Source organism: Sabethes cyaneus, chromosome 2 (assembly GCF_943734655.1).
Source record: "Sabethes cyaneus chromosome 2, idSabCyanKW18_F2, whole genome shotgun sequence".
Lineage (NCBI taxonomy): Eukaryota > Metazoa > Arthropoda > Insecta > Diptera > Culicidae > Sabethes > Sabethes cyaneus.
In genome coordinates this window covers 166,435,988-166,462,346 of record NC_071354.1, presented here as the reverse complement: position 1 = coordinate 166,462,346, position 26,359 = coordinate 166,435,988, and the positions used below count along the sequence as shown (strand labels likewise).

Here is a 26,359-nt window from a genome sequence, read left to right as displayed (position 1 = left end):
GAAACGAAAGTACAGGCATGCGAAAATCGGTATCTTCACGGACAGCCAAGCAGCACTACTGGCTCTCAAGTCCGCCAAATGCGTGTCCAAATTAGTTTGGGAGTGCAGCACAGCATTGAGGGAACTCTCCCACCAAAACAAAGTTTTATTACTTTGGGTGCCCGGTCACTGCGGAATCGAGGGCAATGAATTTGCTGACAACCTAGCAAGACTTATGAGCTCAGCAATTTATTGGTCCTGAACCGTTTCTGGGCACCTCCACATCCGCCGTGAAAGGCGAACTGATGACATGGGAAAAGCTAGAAATAGCATCCCGTTGGAATCAAACACAGGGTTGTAGACAAGCTAAACAGTTTATCTACCCAAACCCTGCAGTAGCTAAAAAACTACTCCATTTAACTCGTAGTGAACTACGCACGATCACGGGACTCCTAACAGGACACAGCCCCGCTCTTTATCATTTAAAGAATATCGGCAAGGTATCATCTGACACCTGCCGCTTTTGTAACTCTGAACCTGAAAGTTCAGCGCATTTGCTCTGCTATTGCGGAGCTCTTGCATTATCAAGGCACAACTTCTTAGGAAGTTTCCTTCTTACTCCATATCAGGTATGGAGCCTAAATCCCAAAACGGTCATTGGCTTTATAAACCATGTAGTACCGAATTGGGGCACAGGATTACAACTATTCCGCTCAACTCCATCAATGGGTATGAGCGATCCATAAACTGTGTACAGCAATCGGGGCCTGCCACAAAAGACGATCATTAAGACTGTCGCAGTGACCTTTTAACCCAATGCCCTTCTGGCATACAAAAAAAAAGTCCGGCGAAGATAGCCTCCCCCGTTCTTAGGTTTCTAATAATGATGTCAAGGTCATCTGTGAGACTAGCAGTTGGCTACTGTTGCCGAAAATTGTTTTTCGAACGATGGTAAACAATATACAAGACGGTACAACCCCCTGCGCGATTCGAAAGGACTCGAAAATGTGCCCGAAAGACGAATGTAGCACATCACTCGCTCTGGGGTAGCTTTGATCTGCCGCGTCAGTATGTCTGGAAAACCGTTCTCACGCATTATCTGCCATAGCTGTTCGCGCTCGACTGTACCATACGCTGTCCTGAAATCCATGAAAATATGATGCATGGGAACATTATTCTCCCGACATATTTGTAGGATTTGTCGTAGTGTTCAATCGTTTTTAGAAACATCCCAGAGAGTCCCGAGAAGTCTCGTTGTTGTATTCCATATGCATCAGATCGAGTCCGTCGGACGCAGTGATTTAGTGTGCTATGCGTGATTTATGAGTTCGTGCAGTTTTCAAATACTAATGCAACACCGAAAAACCAAACGATTTAAATGAAATTGCAACGAAACTAAAAGAGGTAGGCGTTTCATGTCAAAAAACGAATTGTAGAACGATACTAGAGCTTTAAATTGGATTCTCATTGTCGTGACCCTAATTAATTCGAACTTAAATAAACGTCTGTCGTTCTCAACAATATTCAACTGAATGCACTATCAATCCCTCTCTCGCTCTATACATTTGCAAGAACCGAATTTTTCCGCGTCTATTTCTTTCGTTCTCTCTTCTTCCTATGTAACCCAAAGGCATTGCACTTCTTCCGTGCCATTTGCTCATCATCCTTTTCGTGTGCTTTTTCGCCACACGAGCTGAGCGAATATTTGCTGCGTTGTGAGCAATATGTTAATGCACGCTAAAATGGTTTATTACAAAAGGTGGGATTTTCAGCAAATTTATTATTTGCATTTCGCTTACTCAATGGGATATCTCTAATCATTTGCCATAATCCCTACACTCATGTCTTGTACGGATAGAATCGGTACCTGGCCAACAGTGACAAGTACACAATTCGCGTTAAGCCCATCCGCCAGGTTATTCATCAATCGAACAATTCTGGATTAAAGCATCGTTGTTCGGCGCAAACACTTCTTATTGGCGTACTAGTGTTTTCTCAAGCTCCTGGAAAATTTCCTACGTTTTTTCGGTTCACAAGAAGTGATGGAAGCGTTCCAAATATCTAGGAACTGCCGCCTTCTGACCGGACGATTTATGTTCGCTAAGATAGAAGATTTTGTTTCACCTACGCTCTCAGTTAAGTCCGAAGTTCCACAAGGCAGCCATCTAGGGTTGTTTCTTTTCTTGTTATACATGAATGATGTAAACTTCATCTTGAATTGTAATAAAATACTTTACGATGACCATCTGAAGCTCTACTTTCGTCTCTCTCTTGAATAACAACAACTAGTAGCCAATGCAGTTTAGTACAAGACAAATCGTGTGATTGGCTTTTTTAATGACTTAATGACTCCATTAGTTTTTCTAAGGTTCAACCACAATATTCTAGAATTCGCGTGTGTTGTCTGAATTACGTAATCATGAAACTTTTTGTTATAAGTTTATAGTTATGCTGGAAGTAGCAACATTTCTCACGTTGACTGCTTGGATTCCATTTGCTACTGCATATAACTATTAACTAAATAAAAAACAAGTAGATCATACAAATGGGACGCCAATTACGGTTTTGTTTAGCTGTTACTGCTGATGCTGATGTTAACTGCTGAGCTTTTTCAGTGTTACAGCAAGCTTATCTCATGGTTATTTTAATTTTATCTCAACTTTGTCGTAAAAAAAGCGTTATTTTTGTTGTTTGGCAGCAACGTCCGATGTATACTCAGTTTTGCAAAACATTTAACAACAGTACCAATAACGTCAACTATACTATATTCGATTCGTAATATTTTATTCGACAAAAAATAATAAATAAATGTTCAAAATCATAGTTTACCTTTTTGCTAAAAATAATCATTTAATCTTCATTCGGTCGAATAGTTCCTTTACCAGCAATATGCTGCAAGTAGATTGCAATTCAAAATAAACCTTGCACTCGTGTACACAAAATTAGTGCTGTTCGGGGATTGCATTGCACTATATGCATTGCGAGTAGGTGAATGTGAAATGTGGGCACAGCGCTCAACAACACCGGCATCGACCGGCGGTCGTGCCTCGATCTAATTGAAAGTAAACTAAATTCAGCTGGCTTTCATCAGGAAGCTAATCTAAACTAAACTGATGCTAGCCGTGAGCGGTATTAGGCGTGACAATGCCACCAAATGTACAAGCAATGAGTCAGTGTTACAAGTTGTACCTATACATAGCGGAACTTGCTCAGTTCATACTGATGATCTTCATTATGGGATGTGGATCGAACGAATTCGATCTTAATCCGCCCCACTATGATCGACGTGTATCGTTTATATTATTGAATCGTTGAGATGATCACTTATTATTACTATTTTATTCAACTGGACAACATTTCAAACTATTTGCTTAGCCCGTGGTAGAGAATTCGAAGCGGTGCGCTGGTGGTAGAGTGGTTCGGAAATGATAGTCTCTAGCATAAACTGTTGGTAAGTGTGTGGTTGTTTGAAATGTTTGCGAAGAGGCTATTAAAATTTTCGCCCCAATGGTTGGGAATAATGACCGCAATGGAAAAATGGCCTACGAACCGGAAAGGAGTGCGCTGGGAAGCATGACGCGAAACGAGGCGGAAGTGAAGCACGAAATGGTGGCAGTCAGTACAGCGCCGACCAGCGAGTGTCGATGTTTATTTATTCAAGATATTCAAAAGATGTGGAGAGTTTATTGGAACAGTTTTCGCTGCCGAGAGGTTTTCGGCTCGATCGATGTATCTTTTTCGTTTGCTAAGCGTTCCAGGGAACTTGTGATAGAAGCGGCGAATGAAAGGCGTCTGAAAGGAATAACAGTGTCGGAAAACATGACAGATGAATTATGTGGTATCGGTTTGCTTCAATTCAGTGTCCGCCCAGTGCGGTTACTGACGTGGTTCAAAATAGGGTTTTCGTCAGGAGCCTAGACTACAAAAATAAACGGTTACATTCCTATTTTTTGCGGATGCAACACCATTTCTCGAATCGGTCTTCCAATACTTCAGTGTGCGTGAGATTTTCCCTGCAAGCGAAAATCGTTTAACCTAAACTAGGTCTCTTTAGAATTTAACCACAAAAGCAAACTATTTGCTGCCATTTTGTTGCCATTGCGTTGTAGATTTGTGTCTAGTGACCGAAACGGTTCGTTAGTGTGATTCGAGTGTGCGAACATTGCAGGCCAATTCAGGCGGTTTCACAACCGTCACCCACAAATGCCAAAAACCGCAGAACGTCTGATTGCAAAAAAACCCGCTCTAGGTTACAGCACAATCTAGATTTTTACTCAACTTGAACGAAAAATTCTAATTGCATGTTTCGTGTAATTTTGAAGTTTGCTTATTCGAAAGTTGTTCAGAAGTTCTGAAGCTGGGTCAAACGCTTGTTGAACGTCAAACCGTCCGCCTCCATTAAAAAGAACGTTACCTTCCGGCTGATGTGGTTTCACATTAATCGAACATGCTAGCTATTTCGGTTTTGACGCGTGTACTATCCAATGATAAATTGGATTCAAGTGCGGAGCTTGAAACAGGTTGAGACTGACTGAACCTCTCCCGAGATCTGTTTAACGTTTCCACTTGGCTCCTCGATTCTAAATGTAGGTATTTCCTTTTCATCGATTTTCGTAATTATGAAATCGAATTTGCAGGCATAAGGAAGAGTCACTGACTGGTACGAATGTGCTTGGCATCGGTTTGAGCATTTACATCTTTTTTAGGGGCCGTTTACTGGCTGGCTAGTGATTGCTTGTAAAAATAGTATCTATTTTTAGCTGCCCGCGTCGAATTGCGCTAAATATTTCAGCCCCGACCTTGATAATTGGTTTAATTGGCTGTCAAACGGAGTCGGTACGGTTTCGGCCATAGAAAGGTCAAAGTTCGATCAATTTCATCGGAAAAGGGAATGTACACGAGGAAAATAAATTGCATTTGTTTCAAATAAAGAATAAATTGATCATTCGGATTCTGTACAACGTTACTGACAGTTTTGAAAATATCTTTTGTATTTCTGGTACAGTTGATGTATATTATGGACCTCCTTCGCGATTTAAAAAAAAATCCGAGCTGCTTATTGGCTCTGGAGATAATGTCATTGTAATGTATGCGGAAATGCGCAATGTATGCGTTATGTGGTAAACGAAAGTAGTAAACGGGTTGTAACAAATGTCCTGTCATGTTAAAAGCTATAGGCTTATTTTTACGGTGAAAGGAGATGGCCAAGCACTTTGAGATGTTGACAGCAAGCATGTTACTCGAGCATCAATGTAGTCGATTTTAATTACCTTGAAGATTTTTATAAAAAGAAAAAAAAACAGTGGTCCAAGGTTGCTCCCCTGTGGTACACCAGAGATGTTGCAGAACGAGTTAGAAACCTCGGAGTCGATCTTCACACTCAGCTTATGGTGTGTTAGGTACGAATAGTGATCGACATCGGACCGGGTAAAGTCCGATAGGGAACGAAATTTTAGAGTCCGGTTCTAAAATGGGTCATTAGTGGTGTAAGTACCGTGAACGTACCATATTCTGCGCAGTTAAGACATTTTTATGATTCTTCCGCTATTCTAAGTATTCTAGATTTAAATGAACAACGTGGATAGCAGCAACGTGTAATGCTACGGTCTATCATATCTGGTAAAAAATATGGGAATTATAAGTCGACCAACAATTGAGTATATTTTTCGTTTTGTAAACTTATCCACGGTGCCTAATTCTGCGCACTTTCTTACCCATGTTCCTAATTCTGCGCACTCAAAAAGTGAAAATAAATACTCCTGCCATGCTGTTTATGTCTTTATACGCTGAAAGCACACCAAAAAATCCGACATTAACCATTACCATAATTAAATCCATGATCCGGCCTCCTTGTGCTGTCCAGGTGGTAAAGGAATATTGTTATCATTTTGATTGCCTCATTTTAAATATTTTATTCTCGATAACGTGAAGGGTGAATTGATTTGGGGTTTCTGCATACTGAACATTACACTGTAAACTAATACTAAAAATTGTGTTTCCATTTAGAAACCACTTCCCCACTCTCTGACAACTCCATGAGGTTGGACATTAAAAAACATAGAGGACATGGTTTCATGAATGGGCGCTCGTAGATTCGGACCGCGAGACACAGCACAGGATTCCAATCAATGCAAGTTAAAGATTCTACTTGAATTTTCATGCCTCTATACCTCAGACATTTGGGTGAGGTTGCGTATTCTTTCGCGATTTCTTCGTTGGATACATTACTGCGCAGAATTTGGAACATGAATAAAAAATCTGTGCCTAAATCTGCGCATTATTGCATCGCATTTTTCTAAGGAAAGCAATGCATGCAATCACTCTTTTTGTCTAAAACATGATTAAAACTAACTGTTCTTTCTAATTATGCTGGCTAATTTGATCATTGCAAAGAATTTAGATCATAAATTTGTTAATTTTCTAGAAGGACAATCTTAGCGTTGGTGCTAACGACGATGTTTTCTGTCATATAAAATACTTTCAGTTTCACGTTAAATTATTTCGCTCTCAAATATTATGGCCCATTTGTGAATAATGGCGTAATTTTCAACAGACATTTCTAAAAAAATAACGCAATGATCATAGTTATGCACAATGTCAAAAAATACTTATATAAAGAAAAATGCGCAGAATTAGGAGCGGTCACGAAAGAAGGTCCTGCGGCCCGAATGTCATATGCCATGTGTGTGTGTGTAACGCTTTTTATCTCACTCACTTTTCTCAGAGATGGTTGGACCAATTTTGTTGGTCTTAATGACAATTGACAGGTCTAGTTATCCCATAGGCCACTATTGAATTTCATTTCAAAAGTTATATAGAGAAATCTGTCTGTCTGTCTGTCTGTCTGTCTGTCTGTCTGTCTGTCTGTCTGTCTGTCTGTCTGTCTGTCTGTCTGTCTGTCTGTCTGTCTGTCTGTCTGTCTGTCTGTCTGTCTGTCTGTCTGTCTGTCTGTCTGTCTGTCTGTCTGTCTGTCTGTCTGTCTGTCTGTCTGTCTGTCTGTCTGTCTGTCTGTCTGTCTGTCTGTCTGTCTGTCTGTCTGTCTGTCTGTCTGTCTGTCTGTCTGTCTGTCTGTCTGTCTGTCTGTCTGTCTGTCTGTCTGTCTGTCTGTCTGTCTGTCTGTCTGTCTGTCTGTCTGTCTGTCTGTCTGTCTGTCTGTCTGTCTGTCTGTCTGTCTGTCTGTCTGTCTGTCTGTCTGTCTGTCTGTCTGTCTGTCTGTCTGTCTGTCTGTCTGTCTGTCTGTCTGTCTGTCTGTCTGTCTGTCTGTCTGTCTGTCTGTCTGTCTGTCTGTCTGTCTGTCTGTCTGTCTGTCTGTCTGTCTGTCTGTCTGTCTGTCTGTCTGTCTGTCTGTCTGTCTGTCTGTCTGTCTGTCTGTCTGTCTGTCTGTCTGTCTGTCTGTCTGTCTGTCTGTCTGTCTGTCTGTCTGTCTGTCTGTCTGTCTGTCTGTCTGTCTGTCTGTCTGTCTGTCTGTCTGTCTGTCTGTCTGTCTGTCTGTCTGTCTGTCTGTCTGTCTGTCTGTCTGTCTGTCTGTCTGTCTGTCTGTCTGTCTGTCTGTCTGTCTGTCTGTCTGTCTGTCTGTCTGTCTGTCTGTCTGTCTGTCTGTCTGTCTGTCTGTCTGTCTGTCTGTCTGTCTGTCTGTCTGTCTGTCTGTCTGTCTGTCTGTCTGTCTGTCTGTCTGTCTGTCTGTCTGTCTGTCTGTCTGTCTGTCTGTCTGTCTGTCTGTCTGTCTGTCTGTCTGTCTGTCTGTCTGTCTGTCTGTCTGTCTGTCTGTCTGTCTGTCTGTCTGTCTGTCTGTCTGTCTGTCTGTCTGTCTGTCTGTCTGTCTGTCTGTCTGTCTGTCTGTCTGTCTGTCTGTCTGTCTGTCTGTCTGTCTGTCTGTCTGTCTGTCTGTCTGTCTGTCTGTCTGTCTGTCTGTCTGTCTGTCTGTCTGTCTGTCTGTCTGTCTGTCTGTCTGTCTGTCTGTCTGTCTGTCTGTCTGTCTGTCTGTCTGTCTGTCTGTCTGTCTGTCTGTCTGTCTGTCTGTCTGTCTGTCTGTCTGTCTGTCTGTCTGTCTGTCTGTCTGTCTGTCTGTCTGTCTGTCTGTCTGTCTGTCTGTCTGTCTGTCTGTCTGTCTGTCTGTCTGTCTGTCTGTCTGTCTGTCTGTCTGTCTGTCTGTCTGTCTGTCTGTCTGTCTGTCTGTCTGTCTGTCTGTCTGTCTGTCTGTCTGTCTGTCTGTCTGTCTGTCTGTCTGTCTGTCTGTCTGTCTGTCTGTCTGTCTGTCTGTCTGTCTGTCTGTCTGTCTGTCTGTCTGTCTGTCTGTCTGTCTGTCTGTCTGTCTGTCTGTCTGTCTGTCTGTCTGTCTGTCTGTCTGTCTGTCTGTCTGTCTGTCTGTCTGTCTGTCTGTCTGTCTGTCTGTCTGTCTGTCTGTCTGTCTGTCTGTCTGTCTGTCTGTCTGTCTGTCTGTCTGTCTGTCTGTCTGTCTGTCTGTCTGTCTGTCTGTCTGTCTGTCTGTCTGTCTGTCTGTCTGTCTGTCTGTCTGTCTGTCTGTCTGTCTGTCTGTCTGTCTGTCTGTCTGTCTGTCTGTCTGTCTGTCTGTCTGTCTGTCTGTCTGTCTGTCTGTCTGTCTGTCTGTCTGTCTGTCTGTCTGTCTGTCTGTCTGTCTGTCTGTCTGTCTGTCTGTCTGTCTGTCTGTCTGTCTGTCTGTCTGTCTGTCTGTCTGTCTGTCTGTCTGTCTGTCTGTCTGTCTGTCTGTCTGTCTGTCTGTCTGTCTGTCTGTCTGTCTGTCTGTCTGTCTGTCTGTCTGTCTGTCTGTCTGTCTGTCTGTCTGTCTGTCTGTCTGTCTGTCTGTCTGTCTGTCTGTCTGTCTGTCTGTCTGTCTGTCTGTCTGTCTGTCTGTCTGTCTGTCTGTCTGTCTGTCTGTCTGTCTGTCTGTCTGTCTGTCTGTCTGTCTGTCTGTCTGTCTGTCTGTCTGTCTGTCTGTCTGTCTGTCTGTCTGTCTGTCTGTCTGTCTGTCTGTCTGTCTGTCTGTCTGTCTGTCTGTCTGTCTGTCTGTCTGTCTGTCTGTCTGTCTGTCTGTCTGTCTGTCTGTCTGTCTGTCTGTCTGTCTGTCTGTCTGTCTGTCTGTCTGTCTGTCTGTCTGTCTGTCTGTCTGTCTGTCTGTCTGTCTGTCTGTCTGTCTGTCTGTCTGTCTGTCTGTCTGTCTGTCTGTCTGTCTGTCTGTCTGTCTGTCTGTCTGTCTGTCTGTCTGTCTGTCTGTCTGTCTGTCTGTCTGTCTGTCTGTCTGTCTGTCTGTCTGTCTGTCTGTCTGTCTGTCTGTCTGTCTGTCTGTCTGTCTGTCTGTCTGTCTGTCTGTCTGTCTGTCTGTCTGTCTGTCTGTCTGTCTGTCTGTCTGTCTGTCTGTCTGTCTGTCTGTCTGTCTGTCTGTCTGTCTGTCTGTCTGTCTGTCTGTCTGTCTGTCTGTCTGTCTGTCTGTCTGTCTGTCTGTCTGTCTGTCTGTCTGTCTGTCTGTCTGTCTGTCTGTCTGTCTGTCTGTCTGTCTGTCTGTCTGTCTGTCTGTCTGTCTGTCTGTCTGTCTGTCTGTCTGTCTGTCTGTCTGTCTGTCTGTCTGTCTGTCTGTCTGTCTGTCTGTCTGTCTGTCTGTCTGTCTGTCTGTCTGTCTGTCTGTCTGTCTGTCTGTCTGTCTGTCTGTCTGTCTGTCTGTCTGTCTGTCTGTCTGTCTGTCTGTCTGTCTGTCTGTCTGTCTGTCTGTCTGTCTGTCTGTCTGTCTGTCTGTCTGTCTGTCTGTCTGTCTGTCTGTCTGTCTGTCTGTCTGTCTGTCTGTCTGTCTGTCTGTCTGTCTGTCTGTCTGTCTGTCTGTCTGTCTGTCTGTCTGTCTGTCTGTCTGTCTGTCTGTCTGTCTGTCTGTCTGTCTGTCTGTCTGTCTGTCTGTCTGTCTGTCTGTCTGTCTGTCTAGCGGGATGTTCCTTATATAATCGAAAACTACTGAACCGATCGGCGATTCACGATTTATGTACAACACAGTTGTATTTGTGGCAAAACGAAGTTTGTCGGGTCAGCTAATGTTTTAATAAATAAATCGAAAATGACAAGCACTAGTAATCATATCGATCATATTTTCCATTCTCAAGCATGTTTATGGCGCTTGTTTTGCACTATTTTTTGATCTCATACCATTTTGTAAACCCTCTAACAGGCTACATCGTAGAAACGATGCGACCAAGCTAATGACTATTTTTTCGTGAAACTGCATTCAAAAGAAGCTCAGGAAGGAGGAGGCCAACTTAGAAAAAGTTCAATTTCTCTTTTTCGTTTTTCATATATACCTAATGCTCTTGGTTAGTCAGAAATTTTATGATCTGTCACATGGAAATTTATTGAAATATTTTGCATGGCAGCATTTGCTGTTGCTCTTGAGTTATGACTGAAATACTCGGATTTTCTGATTATTTACTTTATTCACAAATTGATAACGTAGAGCAAATTGATAACGTAGAGCGATTATGCATTTGGCACAATCATAAGAGGCCATTTCGTTAAACGTTATATGTCTGTTACTACATTTTTATTTGCAAGCTCTAAACAGTAAAGTCTGGCTAAATTATCGATTATGCTAAAAAGCCGTTATGCCAAATGATCGTTCTATCAAAAGACTGTCATGCTAAATGGATTTATACCAAATAGTGTTATGCCGAACAGTGTTAAACTAAATGACTTTATACCATATGGGGTAGCCCCCTTAGTAGTACAAACAATATCCCCTAGTTTAGAAGAATGTAGCACATAGACAGAAAACTGCCATTTGAATTCAGGTCATCTGACCCGTAGCCATCGGAAGTTGACTTATGTATGATACAAAAACAGAATATAAGGGCCGTAGCCCAAGAATGCGCCGCCCCAAACTTACCTAATAACCTTTTAATATTTTAATTTACACAATTTTGTTTTTTATGCAATTTTTTATTATATTGACGTAGGACTATGTCTTTGTTTATTATACTGGGACTGGGTAGCACTTTGTGAAAACGAAAATAGAAGTGTAACGTTTGAAAGAAAGATTTCAAATGGTAATAACTACTAAACTACTGAACGAAACTTAACGACATATAAATTTGTCGTTGGATAGATAAAATGGCCGGCAATTCTATAGAGTGGGTTAGAGAGCAATTTTAAGGAGGGCGTAAGAGGGGGGGGGGGCTTCTATACAATGAAACACATATGACACAAATTTCCTCAAAATTCGAGAACTAATCAAGCAACTGGAGTTAAATTTGGCACGTGAGGGTTTTAGAAGAAACGAATTCTTTCTATGGTGTACTGAGACCTCCTTCTAAGAAGGGGGGCTCCCATACAAATGAAAAACAAATCATGGTCTGATATAGTCGTACGTCACCCGTACAACCCTTAGGGCTGTATACCTTGTAGTTTTTCAGTTTTATCTAGCAGCTTTCAGACATTTTGGTTTCTTTATCTCAATTGTATTTCTTGAACTGTAGTTTTCAATGATATTTTTATTTTATTTAAATATACATGTCTATTGAATTTGTCAGTCTTCTAATACTAGGCATACGTTTATTCTCTGCACTGAATTACTTTTTGTCGAATAACCTTAGCATAAGTAGAGCACTCAAAAGCATTCCACTACTGCTTCATGCCAGTACAGAAACCGTCGGACCTACTGCACACCAAATCAAGATTGATCTCCTGAATCCGTTTGCCTGCTGCCTCCCCTTCAAGCCCTCTGTTCGTTACATATATGTATAGATGTACAGATGTTCGACCGTTGTTTCGCGGAAATTTCACTAGCTGGGTTGATTCCTTCCGCTCATCAATTTTGTGGACCGTCTGCCGGAATGGAGAGGTTCGAAGGTAGAGTGAAAAGAATCTAGAGTGATCTCCTGCATGCCCTATCTATCCCCAGAACGAGTGATTGATAGTAGCAAGCAGCAAACGTGAAATACATGTTGCAACTGTGAAACTCTGATGTTTCGTTCGGCAATGGTTGTGCTGGTTGGCATACAGGGAAGCTGCAGCGGAAGCTTGCTTGCAGATCCATATCGAACTCATGCAGCCTGTTTGCCACGAAACGTGAAAATTTGTTCGGATCATGGACGTTCACGTTCCACGCGAATGCTCGGTCAGCCGCTGGGTCAGTCAGAAAGATTATTCCCACAAACTGGCATGTGGGATAAATTGCTCACCCGTTGCACCGTTTTCCATGCATGGCAAAGATAGAGTTCGGAAAGCACGCAAATTTGAAGCTGGATTTTCGATGGCTTGAATAATCATGCATTGCTGCAGCAATGGGTAACAATTTGACTGTCACCCGTAGCTTATCGGGTCATTCTTTTCATTACGATGGGATTGTGAGACAGCCAACAGACATAAAATTGGTCGGATATGTCTCCCTGGAAATGAGTCGTTCTATTAGCTGCCAAATATTTACCAACGCCATGCTAGCAGGGGTTAATGATAATGGCAGTTGGCACGAAATTCCAACAAGGTTCTAAAATCAATTTGATGAAATGTTATACTCCCGGACATGTCGTGTCTCAACCAGCCTGCCAACCAACCAGCCAGTCAGCCAGTCATATAGACAACGAGCAAACGAGTGCTCGGTGTAGGTGGGCTGCCACATACAATCGAGCTGGTGCTAGTGGTTATGGCCAATGCGGTACATGGTATGCGGTAAGCAGTTTATTACTATATCCTTGTGCCACACCCCTAGCTATCCCTGCTCCACCTCGTGCCACGGAGGCGCGTGTGTATTTTGTCACCCACGGGCAGGGATGCCAGTGAACAATAAAGCGTCTAACACTTTGTGTCAGAGCAACGTGCACTATAAATTTCTTCCCAGTAAAAATGAAGGTCAATTAGAGAGGGACGCTGGGGTTTTCTAGCAAGCAAGAAGGTAGAAAATGTACGGGAATGGGCGGGAGGCAGCCCACTCCTTTCTTTACCTCAAGGAAGCTCGGTAAAATGGAAAAGTGAACAACACACTGTAGCCCCTCCCACCACCGTACTCCGGTCATTGCATCTTTGTCCGCGCTGATTCAATATACGACAACGACACAAAGATACACTCGGAACATTGGGTTCAAGAAGGAAAAGAAACTTTGTACTCTACATTACATCCAGTATCTCCTGGGTGCAGAAGTCTTTCCCTGTTCCACTATCTGCCCGTCAAGGAAATCAATGAAACAGAGCAGACTTCCTTCGGAAGACACACGGTTGTTTGTTTTAGCAATCGACAGGCAGTGTGCGCTGGAGGAAACATTTTTAAACTATCGCTTGGTCGAAAAGCAATGGTCAGCCCACCCGCTGGTCGATGCAACTTATTTAACCTTCCGTGACATCCTCGACGTAGCTAGCTCAAATCAGGCAGTTGACAATGCGATGTTACACTTGATAGCAATTTAGTAACGTAAGTAGTCAGTTGTCCATCGATTTACAGTTTGTTAAGGTTTTATTTTTAGTGAACGTACAATAGCACGCTAGGCAACATCCATTCCAAAATAGGTTAAACTTTGCAAGATTCTAGATAATTCAGGGACCAGACCGTTCAACCAAAAAATTTCACCCATTCAAAAACGCCTCGTCATACCCTCAACGGTTTAACACAGCTTCCTCTACGGTCCCATTCAGCAGCACTCAGTCACTGTCCTTGCACTGCCTGGGAGGAGCACTACAAGATTGAGAGGAAAAGATAATGTCGCATGTCAGAACGTCAAAGGTTTTCCAATTTTCCCCCTAATAAATTATACTCGGCTCGTTGGAATCAATGCATGGCCTGCAATAACAACAGCAACAGTGGCGAATCCTCTGCCGGCGACGGCGGCGGCGTTGTGGCAGGAGAGAATGCAGGAGCGGCAAAAACATCATGCAATGTTTTTCACGTACTCGCATTTTCTCATTTTGCCGTTGCCATCCCGGCATCATCGGTGTCTATACCTACATACATTTACCATCTGTGTAGGATTGCGTGTTGGCGCAAGTGAGGTGAACCGGAAGAAATTGAACCTTTCCATCGCATCATCGAGTATTGCCGCGGCGCGCGGTGCAGCGCTGTGCTTCTCTAGCGTACAGATTCAGCGACGCCTTTGCCCTAGTTTTCGATCGAGATTGCCGCAGTCACTTCCTGCGGTAATCAGTCAGCTGATCAGTCAGAAAGGAGGAACACCCGCGCGCGAGCTCAAACCAGTAAGACCGTGGACCGTGGGGTGGTCCTAGTTTGACGAAAGTATGCTATAGACACTGTCTAGTTGCTTTATGACACGAATAATACATTTCTATAACTAAACGTAGCAATAGTTGTCCAATTTATAATATTATTTCGGACCACAATTTGTTAATGTCATCAATAAAACAAGGAAGGTCGTTATCCCGAGAAAAAGACACTTTCACGCTTACGACCTGATTTTTAATTTTGGAGAAAAACACTTCAAATCAAGAAGCAGTACCAGGGCAAAAAGCATATTTCTTGTGTCAAATGCATATTTTGCTGCATAAAAAAGTCACTATCACGAATCCAAGTAAACGGAGCGGTACACGTACTGGACCACGTGACCCAACCACTGTGCAATATTACTTTTAGCAAACGTTTTCGCTTCTTATCGACATAAATTGTTTCATAACGCAGGGTAATGTCAGTTTATAGTTGTTCGATAATGTAGCGAATAGACCACCGTGGAAATAGGTTATTGTCTGACGACTATACAATTATTTACTATTGAAATGATAGCAGAATACAAACGAGTACTTCGTAGAGTGTCAATTAAATACGGCGATAATTAAAGTTAGAATTTCCGGGGACATCCTTCTGCTGCTGTAGCAGCTTAGAGCCAGGGTGGGTCGTGTTGTATTAAGAACTCGGTACATCCCAGCTGGCATTTTCATATGTATAAAAAAGGTAAAAATCAGCATTACGTACAGATATACATGCTAAATAAATCGTATTTCATGCGCAAAATTGGCATATCCGTACTATTTTGGAGGCGATATACGTGATTACGAATAATTTTGAGCGTTACGACTATATAAGTATTTATATACGATAATATCCGATCAAGCGCGAGTCGCTCCATACTACTCTACGATTTATTGTGCTGAAAATCGTATGTATGTCAGTCATTATCATTATATACGACAGAAAATCCACTTGATCCCACTTTATCCAGCTTTAGTTATGATTTCGAGTTTGTTAGGAGATATTTACGATAGTTTTCGTACATTGATATACGAGTTGGTGCTAGCTGGGATTGTACTGGCTCTTGGGTCATCTTCATCTAGAACGGTCTAGAATCTTCATCAAGAATCTAGAATCTTGGGTCAAGTCATCTAGAACGGTGGGCCCTTCTATTCCTGGTGCCGGTGAGGTCTATGAAGTGAATAGATTTCGCTGCACGCTCACCCGGCATCCTTACGACGTGCCCATCGTAACCTCCCGATAGTTCGCTACATCCTCCGTTCAAATTCGGCAAATGCACCCATATCTTCTGTAACCAAGTGGCAGCCTCAAGTCCGTAGTCAGTCCGGTAGTCCAGGCTGTTTGGTGTTTTACACATCGTCAGCTTTGTGTGGCGGCCCATGCTTCTTGATCGAAATGTCTTGCAGAGGAAAATGTAGGCCCGATCTGCCATAGACATACGCCCTTGACTGTATCATATGCTGCTTAGAATTTCGCGAAACTACTTTCGTTACTCCCATTCGTGGTGCTCCCGACATTTCTAAAGGAATTACCGCAGTGTGAAAATTTGATCCATAATTGAAAAGAAGCAAAACCTTGGGTAATAAACGTCTTTAATACTGGACCCTTCTTTATCGATAGACTTCGCAGCCGGTTATTAGAGTGCAGGACAATTACGGAGTGCAACGATCCTACTGACTCTACCTAAACCACCCAGCCAAGATTCGAACATATGACGACTGGTTTATTAAACCAGCATCGTACCTCGAAGCTAACTGGGCGACGTCCGTAATGGGACAGGATCCTTTAAAATCCGCCCGATACTGCCATACGAGATCTCCATCCATTGATGATAAAGTGTTTCCCACATCAAATTGCACCACGGAAGAAACGCTATAGAAAATTACCCATTGGGGGTTTGCTTTTGAAAATTTAGGTAGAAGTAGTTTAGAATGTATTGTTAACACTGTATTTTTATCGCGGTCAGTTTTTCGAAAATTGGAAAAAATGGAGTCACCCGAAAGGCAACATCGCGAATTTATTTTGCGGGAACACATGGGAAATCGTCAACTCTCTTATCATGGATGATGAGACTTACATCAAGGTGGACTTCAGGACGCTTTCGGGGCTACTGTACTTCATCGCCCACCACAAATTTGATACTCCGGAGGAAGTAAGGATGCAGAAATATTCAAAATTTGTCAAAAAACACATGATTTGGCAAGCGATCTGCTTATGCGACAAACGGAGTGCGCCGTTCGTGACTACCGGGACTCTAAGCGGGCCGATCTACTTCATGGAGTGTCTTCAGAAGCGTCTGCTTCCTCTGTTGAAGCAACACGAGGGTCCTACGATCTTCTGGGCGGATTAAGCTTCGTGCCGCTTTTCAAAGGATGTCCTGTATTGATACGAAGAGAACGGGTTACTTTCGTACCCAAGGTCATGCACCCCATGACATGAAGAAAAAGTGGGTTTCCGTACAGAAGAAGCTGCAGCCAGATGTCGAACAAAACTTTTTGAGTGGAGTTAAGCGTAAGGTGCGAGCATACGGTTATGGTATTGAAGTTGAGTGAAATAAATATGCCAAAAGCTTACTAATGGTTTATATTTTATTGCCTGAAAGTTTGAAAAGGATCGGTCAATTAGCTAATTTTCTACAGCGTTTCTTCGGTGGTGCAATTTGATGTGGGACACCCTTTAGACGGCGAAACAAGGCACTTTGTGTGCGGCGTTGATCAGCGTTATACCGCGTTTATTACAGTTATCGAGTCGATCACCCTTTTAGTAGATAGGACAAACCACACATTCCATCGTCCGGCAGTTTATGGTTCTCCTCCTTGAGTGAAATTTCTAATGGTTTTTACCATTTGTATAGAGTTTGGCCGGGAGTCGGTCCTTTATGGTGGCTCTACTAGTGTTCATCTGGACATACTATCTACCAGAGCTGGGGCAACACACACGAGCTGGGTATAGCTCTTATAGTAATGGACGAGATGCGGAAACGGGTAATTGGGTGGTGGCCAATCAATCCTCGATTGTGCAGGTGCAGGAATCAAGAGCCGATTCTACAATATAAGCATCATAAACGTGCACAGCCCTCACCTCAGAATTACCGATGACGACAAGGATGAATTCTAGGCGCAGTTGGAGAGTGAATACGACCGCTGCCCAAAACATGATATCAATGCTCAGGTCGGCCAGGAGGAGGAATACAAACCGGTGATTGGAAGGTTCAGTGCACACCAGCGAACCAATGAAATGGGCCTAAGACTTAGACTATCGACTTTGCCGCCTCCAAGAATATGGCCGTACGTAGTACCTTTTTCCAGCACAGAATCCATCACAAGTACACTTGGAGGTCACCAAATCAGACGGAATCACAGATCGACCTCGTTTTGATCGATAGTCGGCACTTCTCAGACATTATCGACGTCAGATCCTATAGAAGCGCTAACGTTGACTCGGACCACTGCCTAGTGATGGTTAAGATGCATTCAAGACTCTCCGTTGTGAACAACATTCGGTACCGACGCCAGCCTCGGTTAGATATCGCGCGGCTGAAGCAGCCAGACGTCGCCGTAAACTACGCGCATTTACTTGAAGCTGCGCTGCCGGAAGAGGACGAGCTGGACGAAGCCCCTCTCGAGGACTGTTGAATCAAGACAACAATCAGTAGTGTAGCGGAGAGCTCCAGCAGGCATGTGGCCCAGAATCAGTGGAACGATTTGTTTGACGATGAATGTAGGAGGGTGATGGATAAGGAAAACGCTGCGCGGGCGACCAAGATGCGCAAACACATTAAATCTACGGTGGATGGTACACAGTGCTGTATTCGGATTTCGGGTGGATTGTCAAGTTCATTCGAATCGCACAGAGGGCTTCGTCAAGGTGATGGTCTTTCATGCCTGCTGCTCAACATAGCGCTACAAGGTGTTATGAACCGAGCGGATATCAACACGCGGGGTACGATATTCAACAAATCTAGTCAATTCGTCTGCTTTGCCGATGACATGAATATTATCGGCAGAACATCTGTGGCGGCCCCCTAGTTGACCTCGAGGTAAGACGCTGGTCTAATAAGCCAGACGTCGTATGTTCGAATCTCGGCTGGGAGAGGCTGTTAGAGTCAATAGGATCGTAGCACTGACCCCGCACTGTCCTGTATTCTAACAGCTGGTTGCGAAGTCTTTCGAAGAAATTTCGATAACGGAATTAGCACCCAGGCTTTGCTTTTATCTGTGGCGGTGGCTGAACAGTATACAAGACTAAAGCGCGAAGCAGAAAACATTGGGTTAAAGGTAAATACGTCTAAAACAAAGTACATGCTGGCCAGCGGAACCGAGACCGAACGACGCCACTTGGGCAGTAGTATCGACGGCGATAAGTTTGAGGTAGTCGACGAATTTGTCTACCTTGGCTCACTGGTAACACTGGCTGAACGGATACGATGGGCAGGGCATGTTGCAAGAATGCAGGACAACTACCCTGTAGAGATGGTGTTCGTCTCAAATCCGGTAGGAACCAGACGACCAGGAGCGCAGCGAGCAAGATGGTTAGACCAGGTGGAGCGAGATCTGGCGGAGAGTACTCGGTGTCCGAGGAATTGGAGAGCGGTAGCCCTCAACCGAGTTACATGGAGAAACTTTGTTCAACAGGCTTTGTTTCAGGACGGCAAGGCACCTAAGTACCCTACTAGCACAGTTGTTATAAACTAGTTGTGGTAACCGATTAATGACTAATTTCAGTCATAAATAAGCAGCAGCAACCAGAAATGACAAAAGTGTGCTACTTGGGTAGGAGTTTAGTTGGCTACGTAATCCATAGAACGCGTACAGCTCAGTTCTTGCCTTTCCGCCCCATTCTCAAATAAATCGGGGGTACCACAAGGCAGCTATATGAGGCCATTGGTGTTCTCCATGTACTTTAACGACGTTGTATTATTTCTGGGTGATTGATGTAAGTTGGTGTACGCGGACGATCTGACATTATTTCTGGCTGTACGATTAATTAAAGACTGTCGTAGTCTGCAAAAACTACTGGATAATCTTTGTTAATTGATGTTACAAGAACTGGCTCATCGCTAGTACTGCAAAATGTCAGATTTGAATACAACTTTGAGGGCCAGGTTCTCAAAAGAGTCGAGAATGTCAACAATCTGGGTGTTGTTCCTGATGCAAAGCTTAATTTCAAAATGAATCGCACTTCTATTACTTCGAAGGCAACCTGACAACTAGGTTTTGTCTCCAAAATTAGACGGGATTTGAAGGATACATACTGTCTAAAAGCACTATACTGCTCTCTGGTTAGACAACTGTTAGAAAATGCATGTCTGATTTGGATTCCTCACCAACTTGTCTAGGCTTTGAGAATCGAACAGTACAGAAGAGGTTTATTCGACTGGTATTCCGTGACCTATCCTGGCGTGATCCTGCGACCCAGCAAACATTTTCGTACGTACATCAAAGCAACAAATATGATATAGGGCACGGGAGGGTATTTTCTGCCTATTAAGCGATGGCATCTATTTTTTCGGCCTATGGCCTAGCTCTAGTGGAAGCACAGATGGTTTTGACGTTCTTTGAATAAGAAATAGTAGATTACTTACAGTCTTGAAAATAGTTATAACATATTCAAATTGTATGTCGGCAAAGTATTTTTATTGGCGAAAGAAAAGGCAAATAGGCTGAATTTAGAAACCTGCTGTAAATACCCTCCCCAAGTAGTACACTTTTGTCATTTCTGGTTGCTGCAACCTATTTATGACTGAAATCAGTCATTAATCGGTTACCACAACTAGTTTATAATAACTGTGCTAGTAGGGTCCCATACCCTATGTACCGATATATATCTAGAAAAATCGCATTCGATGCACGAAACCAGCATATGCGTACTGTTTTGGAGGCGATATACGTACATCAAATTATATGAACACATTTCACATTAATAACTATTTGTATACGATGAAATCCGACTCAACATGATTAGTTCCATAATGCTATACAATTCTGTGATGACAATCGTATGTGAATCAGTTACTATCATTTTGTACGAATAAATGTTATCTAGGGTGCGCTTTATTAAGCTTTATGTACGATGTCGAGTTTGTTTAGCGATATTTAAGATGATTTTCACACATTATTATACGATTTGTGGTTGCTGGGGAACTTACCACCTTATCCTGATCAGTGTAGGCTTACGGGCCTCGATACACTTGAATGTCGGAGGAAAATCCAGCAAGCCATGTTTGTTGCAAAGACGCTGAATGGAGAAATCGATTCGTCGAGTATTCTTTCGTTGTTGAACTTTCGTGCTCCTCAATGTTCGCTTCATTCCGTTGAGTTACTTCTCAATTGCACCGTACAACATTCGGTAATTGCACCGTATCTCAATTGTACCGTAGAACATTCGGCTTCAACGGACCAATTGCTGCCTATATTCGTGCGTTCACTTCGGTTGGGCACCTGTACGAATTCGGTAAACCGTCGCATAAAATTTACCATAAAATTATAATTCAAGAATTTCATAACCAGACCATGAGTTTTAGTTGTATAGTATGTATTTTAGTTCATGACAATTATTTATATAACAAAAAATTATTTCTGTGACGTGATATTTGTACTATTGTAATTTATTTATGAATGTTCTGCGAAAAATATGATGAGTTTTTTATGCTCACATGAGAATTGGGCTTTTCCCCATCCAGTCCAAACCATTAAGACCATTCAGCTTGGGTGGATATGAATAAACAAATAAATAAATAAGTAAATAAATCAATGAAGACCGATTCGCGGTTGTAAATCATCGTTTCACTATGCGGCTTACATCGTTGTCTTGTCACATGTCGTGAGCGTACCAAGGTATATAAATGTTAATGGTAAGTCCCAATCTCGCTGCTTCCCATTTGAAATGCCCAAAGGCCTCTTCCACTACTTTTCGGTTAATTCCGATGATATCGACGTCATCCGTAAAACCAAAAACATGTGAGATTTCGTGATGATAGTCTCGTTTCTTTCCATGTTTTTTCTTCGTATTGCACCTTCCAAGGTTAGAGAGTTCATCTCCTTGCTTCAGTCCAACCAAAGTCACAAAACCAACCGAGATCTCAACCGTTATTTTGACGCACGATTATGACCCAGCCAGCGTTGCACGAATCAGCGTAATTAGTTTTGTTGGAAATACATGTTCTAGCATTATGAACCACAGTTTATTTCTTTTTACTGAATCGCACACCGCCTTAAAGTCTACAAACAGATGATGAGTCTTTCGCAGACTTGTACTTCCGGAAATTGTCTGGTAATTAACGCAAGATAAACATCCGATCCATCGTTGATCGACCACTAGGAAAACCAGATTGGTACTCACCGACGAAGGACTCCGCTAACGGTCTCAGTCTACAGAACAGGAAACGGCATAATTGAGCAATGTAATATCTCAATAGTTTTTACACTCGAGCCGATGTCCTTTTTTTGAAAATAGGGCAAGTGAGGCCATCCAACTACCGCTCCGGCAGTCGTTCTTCCTTTCAGATCCTGACAATGAAGCAGTGGATTGCTTACTACAGCCGCTGGTTCCTCGCTCAGTACTATCTTCAATTATACACGTTGCTGGCGAAGATTTATTGCATTCCTCTAACTAGTATATTTAACTAAAAGAGTGACTTTTGCACTGTCAAGAAACTTCAACGGGAGAGATTGAAAAATTGAGATTAAGATAATAAATGAATTATTCTTTATATGCATGTAGGCTTTGGCATGCCTCACGTGGATCTAATTAGGGCACGTGTCCCACCTTTTTGATGTGATACCATACATCTGAACTTTCGGCTGCTATGGATCAGCTAACCTATATTTAGGTCACAGTTTTCTGTCTATGTGCTAAATTCCTATAAGCCGAAGGGCATTGTGTACATTGTTCGTGTCAAGAGGTATGACGTGTTACAAACTAATCCATATCCGAGGTAAAAATTCGAAAACTAATTGAGAAATTCAGATGAGAAACAAACTCAATTCAAAACAGTCTACCAGCTGATAAAAGTCATTTGATTTAAAAAAAATCGGAAAATTGCCCCTTGAAGTTCTTCCCAATTTATCTACCCATTATTCTCCTAAACAGTCTATTTTTGAAATTATACGGCATGTTTAAATATCGGATTGCACCAAATTGGTATTTCGGAAAAAAGTAGAAGCCCGTGAAAAAGTCTGAAAAATCGTTTGGGGCTTATTCTGCTACCGTTTAATGCGATTCGTTGATTCTCACATTTTCCCTTATTTGTCGAAAATTAATCGGAGACTTATTTGAACATTCTTAAAGGGAAAGAAGAAACATTACATTAAAGAAATGCTTCACTTTTTAACGGCTAAATTTTTTGCTATCAAAGTGCAACAAACCGGCAGTTAACTTTGACAGCGGTTGATTTAGCGACAGTTAGTTTATTTTTCCACCTCTAGTTGAGGCAGTTTACATGTAAATTTCGTTCCGCAGTTTCCACCCGATGTACAAAAGCAATTGTAATTCTGAGTTCCTTATTTATATATAAAATAAATATAGAAAATAAATGGTTTTCTATTCATCTCGGCAATTTGGTCTATTTTTCCGGTAGAAACATCCACTATGGGTGAATCCAATTCCGAGGGTTTGGCAAGAAACGAAAACTATTTTCGAAATGTGTCAAGTCATGGTTAATTTCAATTTCCCATGTTCCCCAATGGTCGCCGGTCGTTTCGTACCAAACCGTCCCAGGGATGGGACGGTTCGAAATTCTCAAATCGTACCAAAAGCCTCCGACCGCAATTGGATGGAAACAGTAGTGCTCCCTCCATTGAGGGGAGACCGTCAATCTTCGGTATAAATTTTCCTAGGACGGCCGATGCACGGTTGCTGCTGCTACTACCCGTTCTGAGCAACGAACCGGAATCGGATCTACGTCATCGCATCGCGCGAGAAGAAGAATAAGAGAAAGAGAGGGATCGTTGCTTTAAACGCCCACGGTCATTCGAACAGCATCAGCCAGCGAGCGGTTTCGTCAAGCATCGACGTTGAGCGGACAAGTGAGCTATCGAGCAAAGGAAAACAAGTCAATTACGTCATTATGTACTTGTAACCGGCCTACATTCATGACTCGGTCGGGTTTTCCGCAGTGACAGGAAAATTTGTGAAACAGCAATTGAAGATGAAGATTTCTTTTTAATTGTAAAATTGTGAAGATTTCTGTTTCAATATTTGCGGGTTTTGCTTTCGGCATAAAAATAATTGAATTCAAAAGGAGCAATTAATATTGCAGATACTCCGCCTCTACGACGTGGTTATTTATGTGACTCATTTGATTTACTGTTTCACATTGTAAACCCCAACTTTTTCAATTTTATGTTTGAATATTTCAACTTACACATTTCTTTTCTGTGCTCTATTTTCAGGGTCAATGTTCAGCCGGTACACTGCCTGTGGCCTGGATAGACGAAGGTCCTGGTCCACCGCGGTGTCCACCGCCATGCAAGGCTAAGTCTAATAATAAAAATAGTAATTATAAGCCAAACAATATTGATAATACTAAATATAACATGGAGAACCGGTTACATGATAAACAACAGTGCCTTGACTATTTGGGCGATAATGAAGAGTTAAGTCCAGCACAAATTTGTAAAAAATCGTCACAAAGTATTGAGACCAAGTTGAAAACGTTACGTTTAAGACATTGTTGTGAACGTACTGTTGGCAGCGCGCTGCACAACGCGGCCTACGCCGGGGTGCTGCGCGGTGGTTCAGAATGTGTTAGGATGCTGAGTGACCTGCTGGAAACGGATGCACTAGCCGCGCGGATCACCTGCGAATTCACCGAGGTGCTAGTGCGGTACGACTGCGGACAGCCGTTCTCGATCATCCACCATTGCGAGGACTGCAAGGTAAGTTCAAACAAAACGAAAAAAAAACGTCCCTGTGTGCTGCTCATACCACCGCGATTAATTTGAGATAAAATATTGGGAAACGCGTAATAATTTTAGCTGAATATGAACCAGTTAAAAATTTTCTTTGGTAATACAGAAATTATTTTAGAGAATACGAGAAACAATATACCCTCTATCTCTACTGGAAGAATGTTATCATTTTTTAGAAAAAGAACATTTTCCTCATTTTTCAACTAACAATCATCAAAAATGATGAGTAGCATAGATGTACCGAATAAGTAGTAGCATCAATTATGGTAATAGATTGGTTTAGCAGGCATAACATGCTATTCTGAATTCTCAACTATGTTTTAAAGCAAGAACTAGCTTTCCTATAAACTGATTCAATAAGTAATAAGTATTATAATTCTCAACTTTAGAAAAAGTTATACACTGTAAAAAATTATTTATGGTGAAAATAAAAAAAATAAATTTTCAAAATATTATAACTTATTTGCCCTTTTTTTTCCATGTGTGGACTCATTACTGCGACCATAGTTGATCTATTGTAATATCGCCCGGGTGTTTGCTGTATGACCTGCACTGCATTTCTTTTTGCTATAATCGCTATTGAGTGAGCGATATGCTTATTAAATTTTATGCGTGCTTGCGTGTATTGGGGTTTACCCTTCCTTCAAAGCTTAATCTACTTTACCCACTTATTCCTCGCTGCCAGCACTATCCCATATTATAGCCGTCCCTGGCGAGGACTCATTCGTACCTCTGACCAGTACACTTAACTATAGGAGGGACATTTGCACTGTTAAGAGGCTTCAGAGGGTAAATATAGAATTCAGCACGAAGCAAGGGTAAATGGAGGGCCTGAGAATAAACCCATGCTAAAGTCACTTGACATCGAGAATGGCTTGATTCTACTAAGATTCGAACCCACGACCACTCGCTTGTCAAAGCAGACTCGGTAACCTTGCGGCTACGGAGCCCCCCTAACTTTGCTGAAGACACTATTTCGATCAAATAAACCATTTTTCCAACATAAAATATTTAATGAATTAGCACCATTTTTGGTCAGGCCCTTTTGAAAAAGCAGTCGACATCTTCAAAAAATACCTGTTATGATAAAATGACACCATTTTTTAAGGAGAACAGCTATGCAAAGTTTCAGCTAAATCAAAAATGATAAATTAAAAAATACGTTATTTTTTCGTCACTTGGCGTTGAATCCCTCAAATGTACTCATATACCAGTCCTATAACCGGGATAATGATATAGTATTGTTTATAACTTTTACCATTCTGAATAAATTATCACGAGACCAATGACATTTGATTCGTGATGTTTTCTTGTTTTAATCCATTAAACTCTTTGGCCATTAAACAACATACGGTGCCCGGACAATCAAAATTCCGAAGGAATATCTGATATGAGATTGAGACCTAGCTGTATTGCAAATTGCAAAACTATCAGTAATGTGGGTATTACACTCTTGAAATGCATGCAGTGAAGAGTAGAGTTCGTTCGTATAAAGAGATGAAGCGATTTGGTGATTCTGGAGTGGATCCGGATCCGCATCCTGTGAGGTAAAAGACGGCCCTTCAGAATTTAATATAAAATAATGTCTAGCAATATGAATATCAAAGATTGTGGAATTGGTTCAGAGATGGCCCTCTTGAAGTTTCATAGTGTTATTCCGAAATAGTTGCTCTAGCAACATTTGAGCAAGCATGAGTCAATTGGATACAAATTGGCAAAGTTACCATAATGCCAAATTATGCAACTGTTATGCGAATACTTTCAATACGGAAAATTACGACTTTGGTATTGTTTTGCATTTTGTCAGGTCAATTTTAAAATATTTTTTGAAAGTACACTGAAAATAAAGATTAGTTATTCACTTAACTCAAACATATCTCTAGCATATTTGATAGGGGAGTGTCGTCGTAGTTGGGCTACGTTTTAGAATTCGCCCATAGCTTTCGTGTCAAAAGGAATTTTCGAAATCTAAATACATCGTTGCAAAGGTCTAAGCATAAGGTATATTTCCGGAGAGTTTTGAACTGATTGCTTGAAAAATAAAAAAGTTATAGGCATTTACGTGAGGACAAAAAATGTTGTCATAGTCGGGCCATGTTGTACAGGTTGGGCCACCGCAGAAAATCTAAGGCATACGTATTGAAATTCTATATAGAGACATGAAAAAAATTAATTCCCCAACAACGGCTCATATAGGCACAAATACCCTATTTTTGCGAAATTTTGGCGATCTTGTAAAATCACTATTGCTACAAACGCTTTTTCTGAAGTGTACAACTATAATGGACAA

The 26,359-nt window shown here is 42.0% G+C and overlaps 1 protein-coding gene across 1 annotated transcript in view; it reads left to right on the top strand.

The window, feature by feature from the left end:
- The window catches only part of LOC128737741 (pneumococcal serine-rich repeat protein), a 123,672-nt gene that overhangs the window by 7,336 nt on the left and 89,977 nt on the right, over positions 1–26,359 (top strand). Inside the window, exon 2 of the mRNA XM_053832440.1 lies at positions 23,551–24,036. Within this exon, the coding sequence (XP_053688415.1) occupies positions 23,551–24,036 (486 nt within the window). The remainder of the gene's footprint in view (positions 1–23,550; positions 24,037–26,359) is intronic.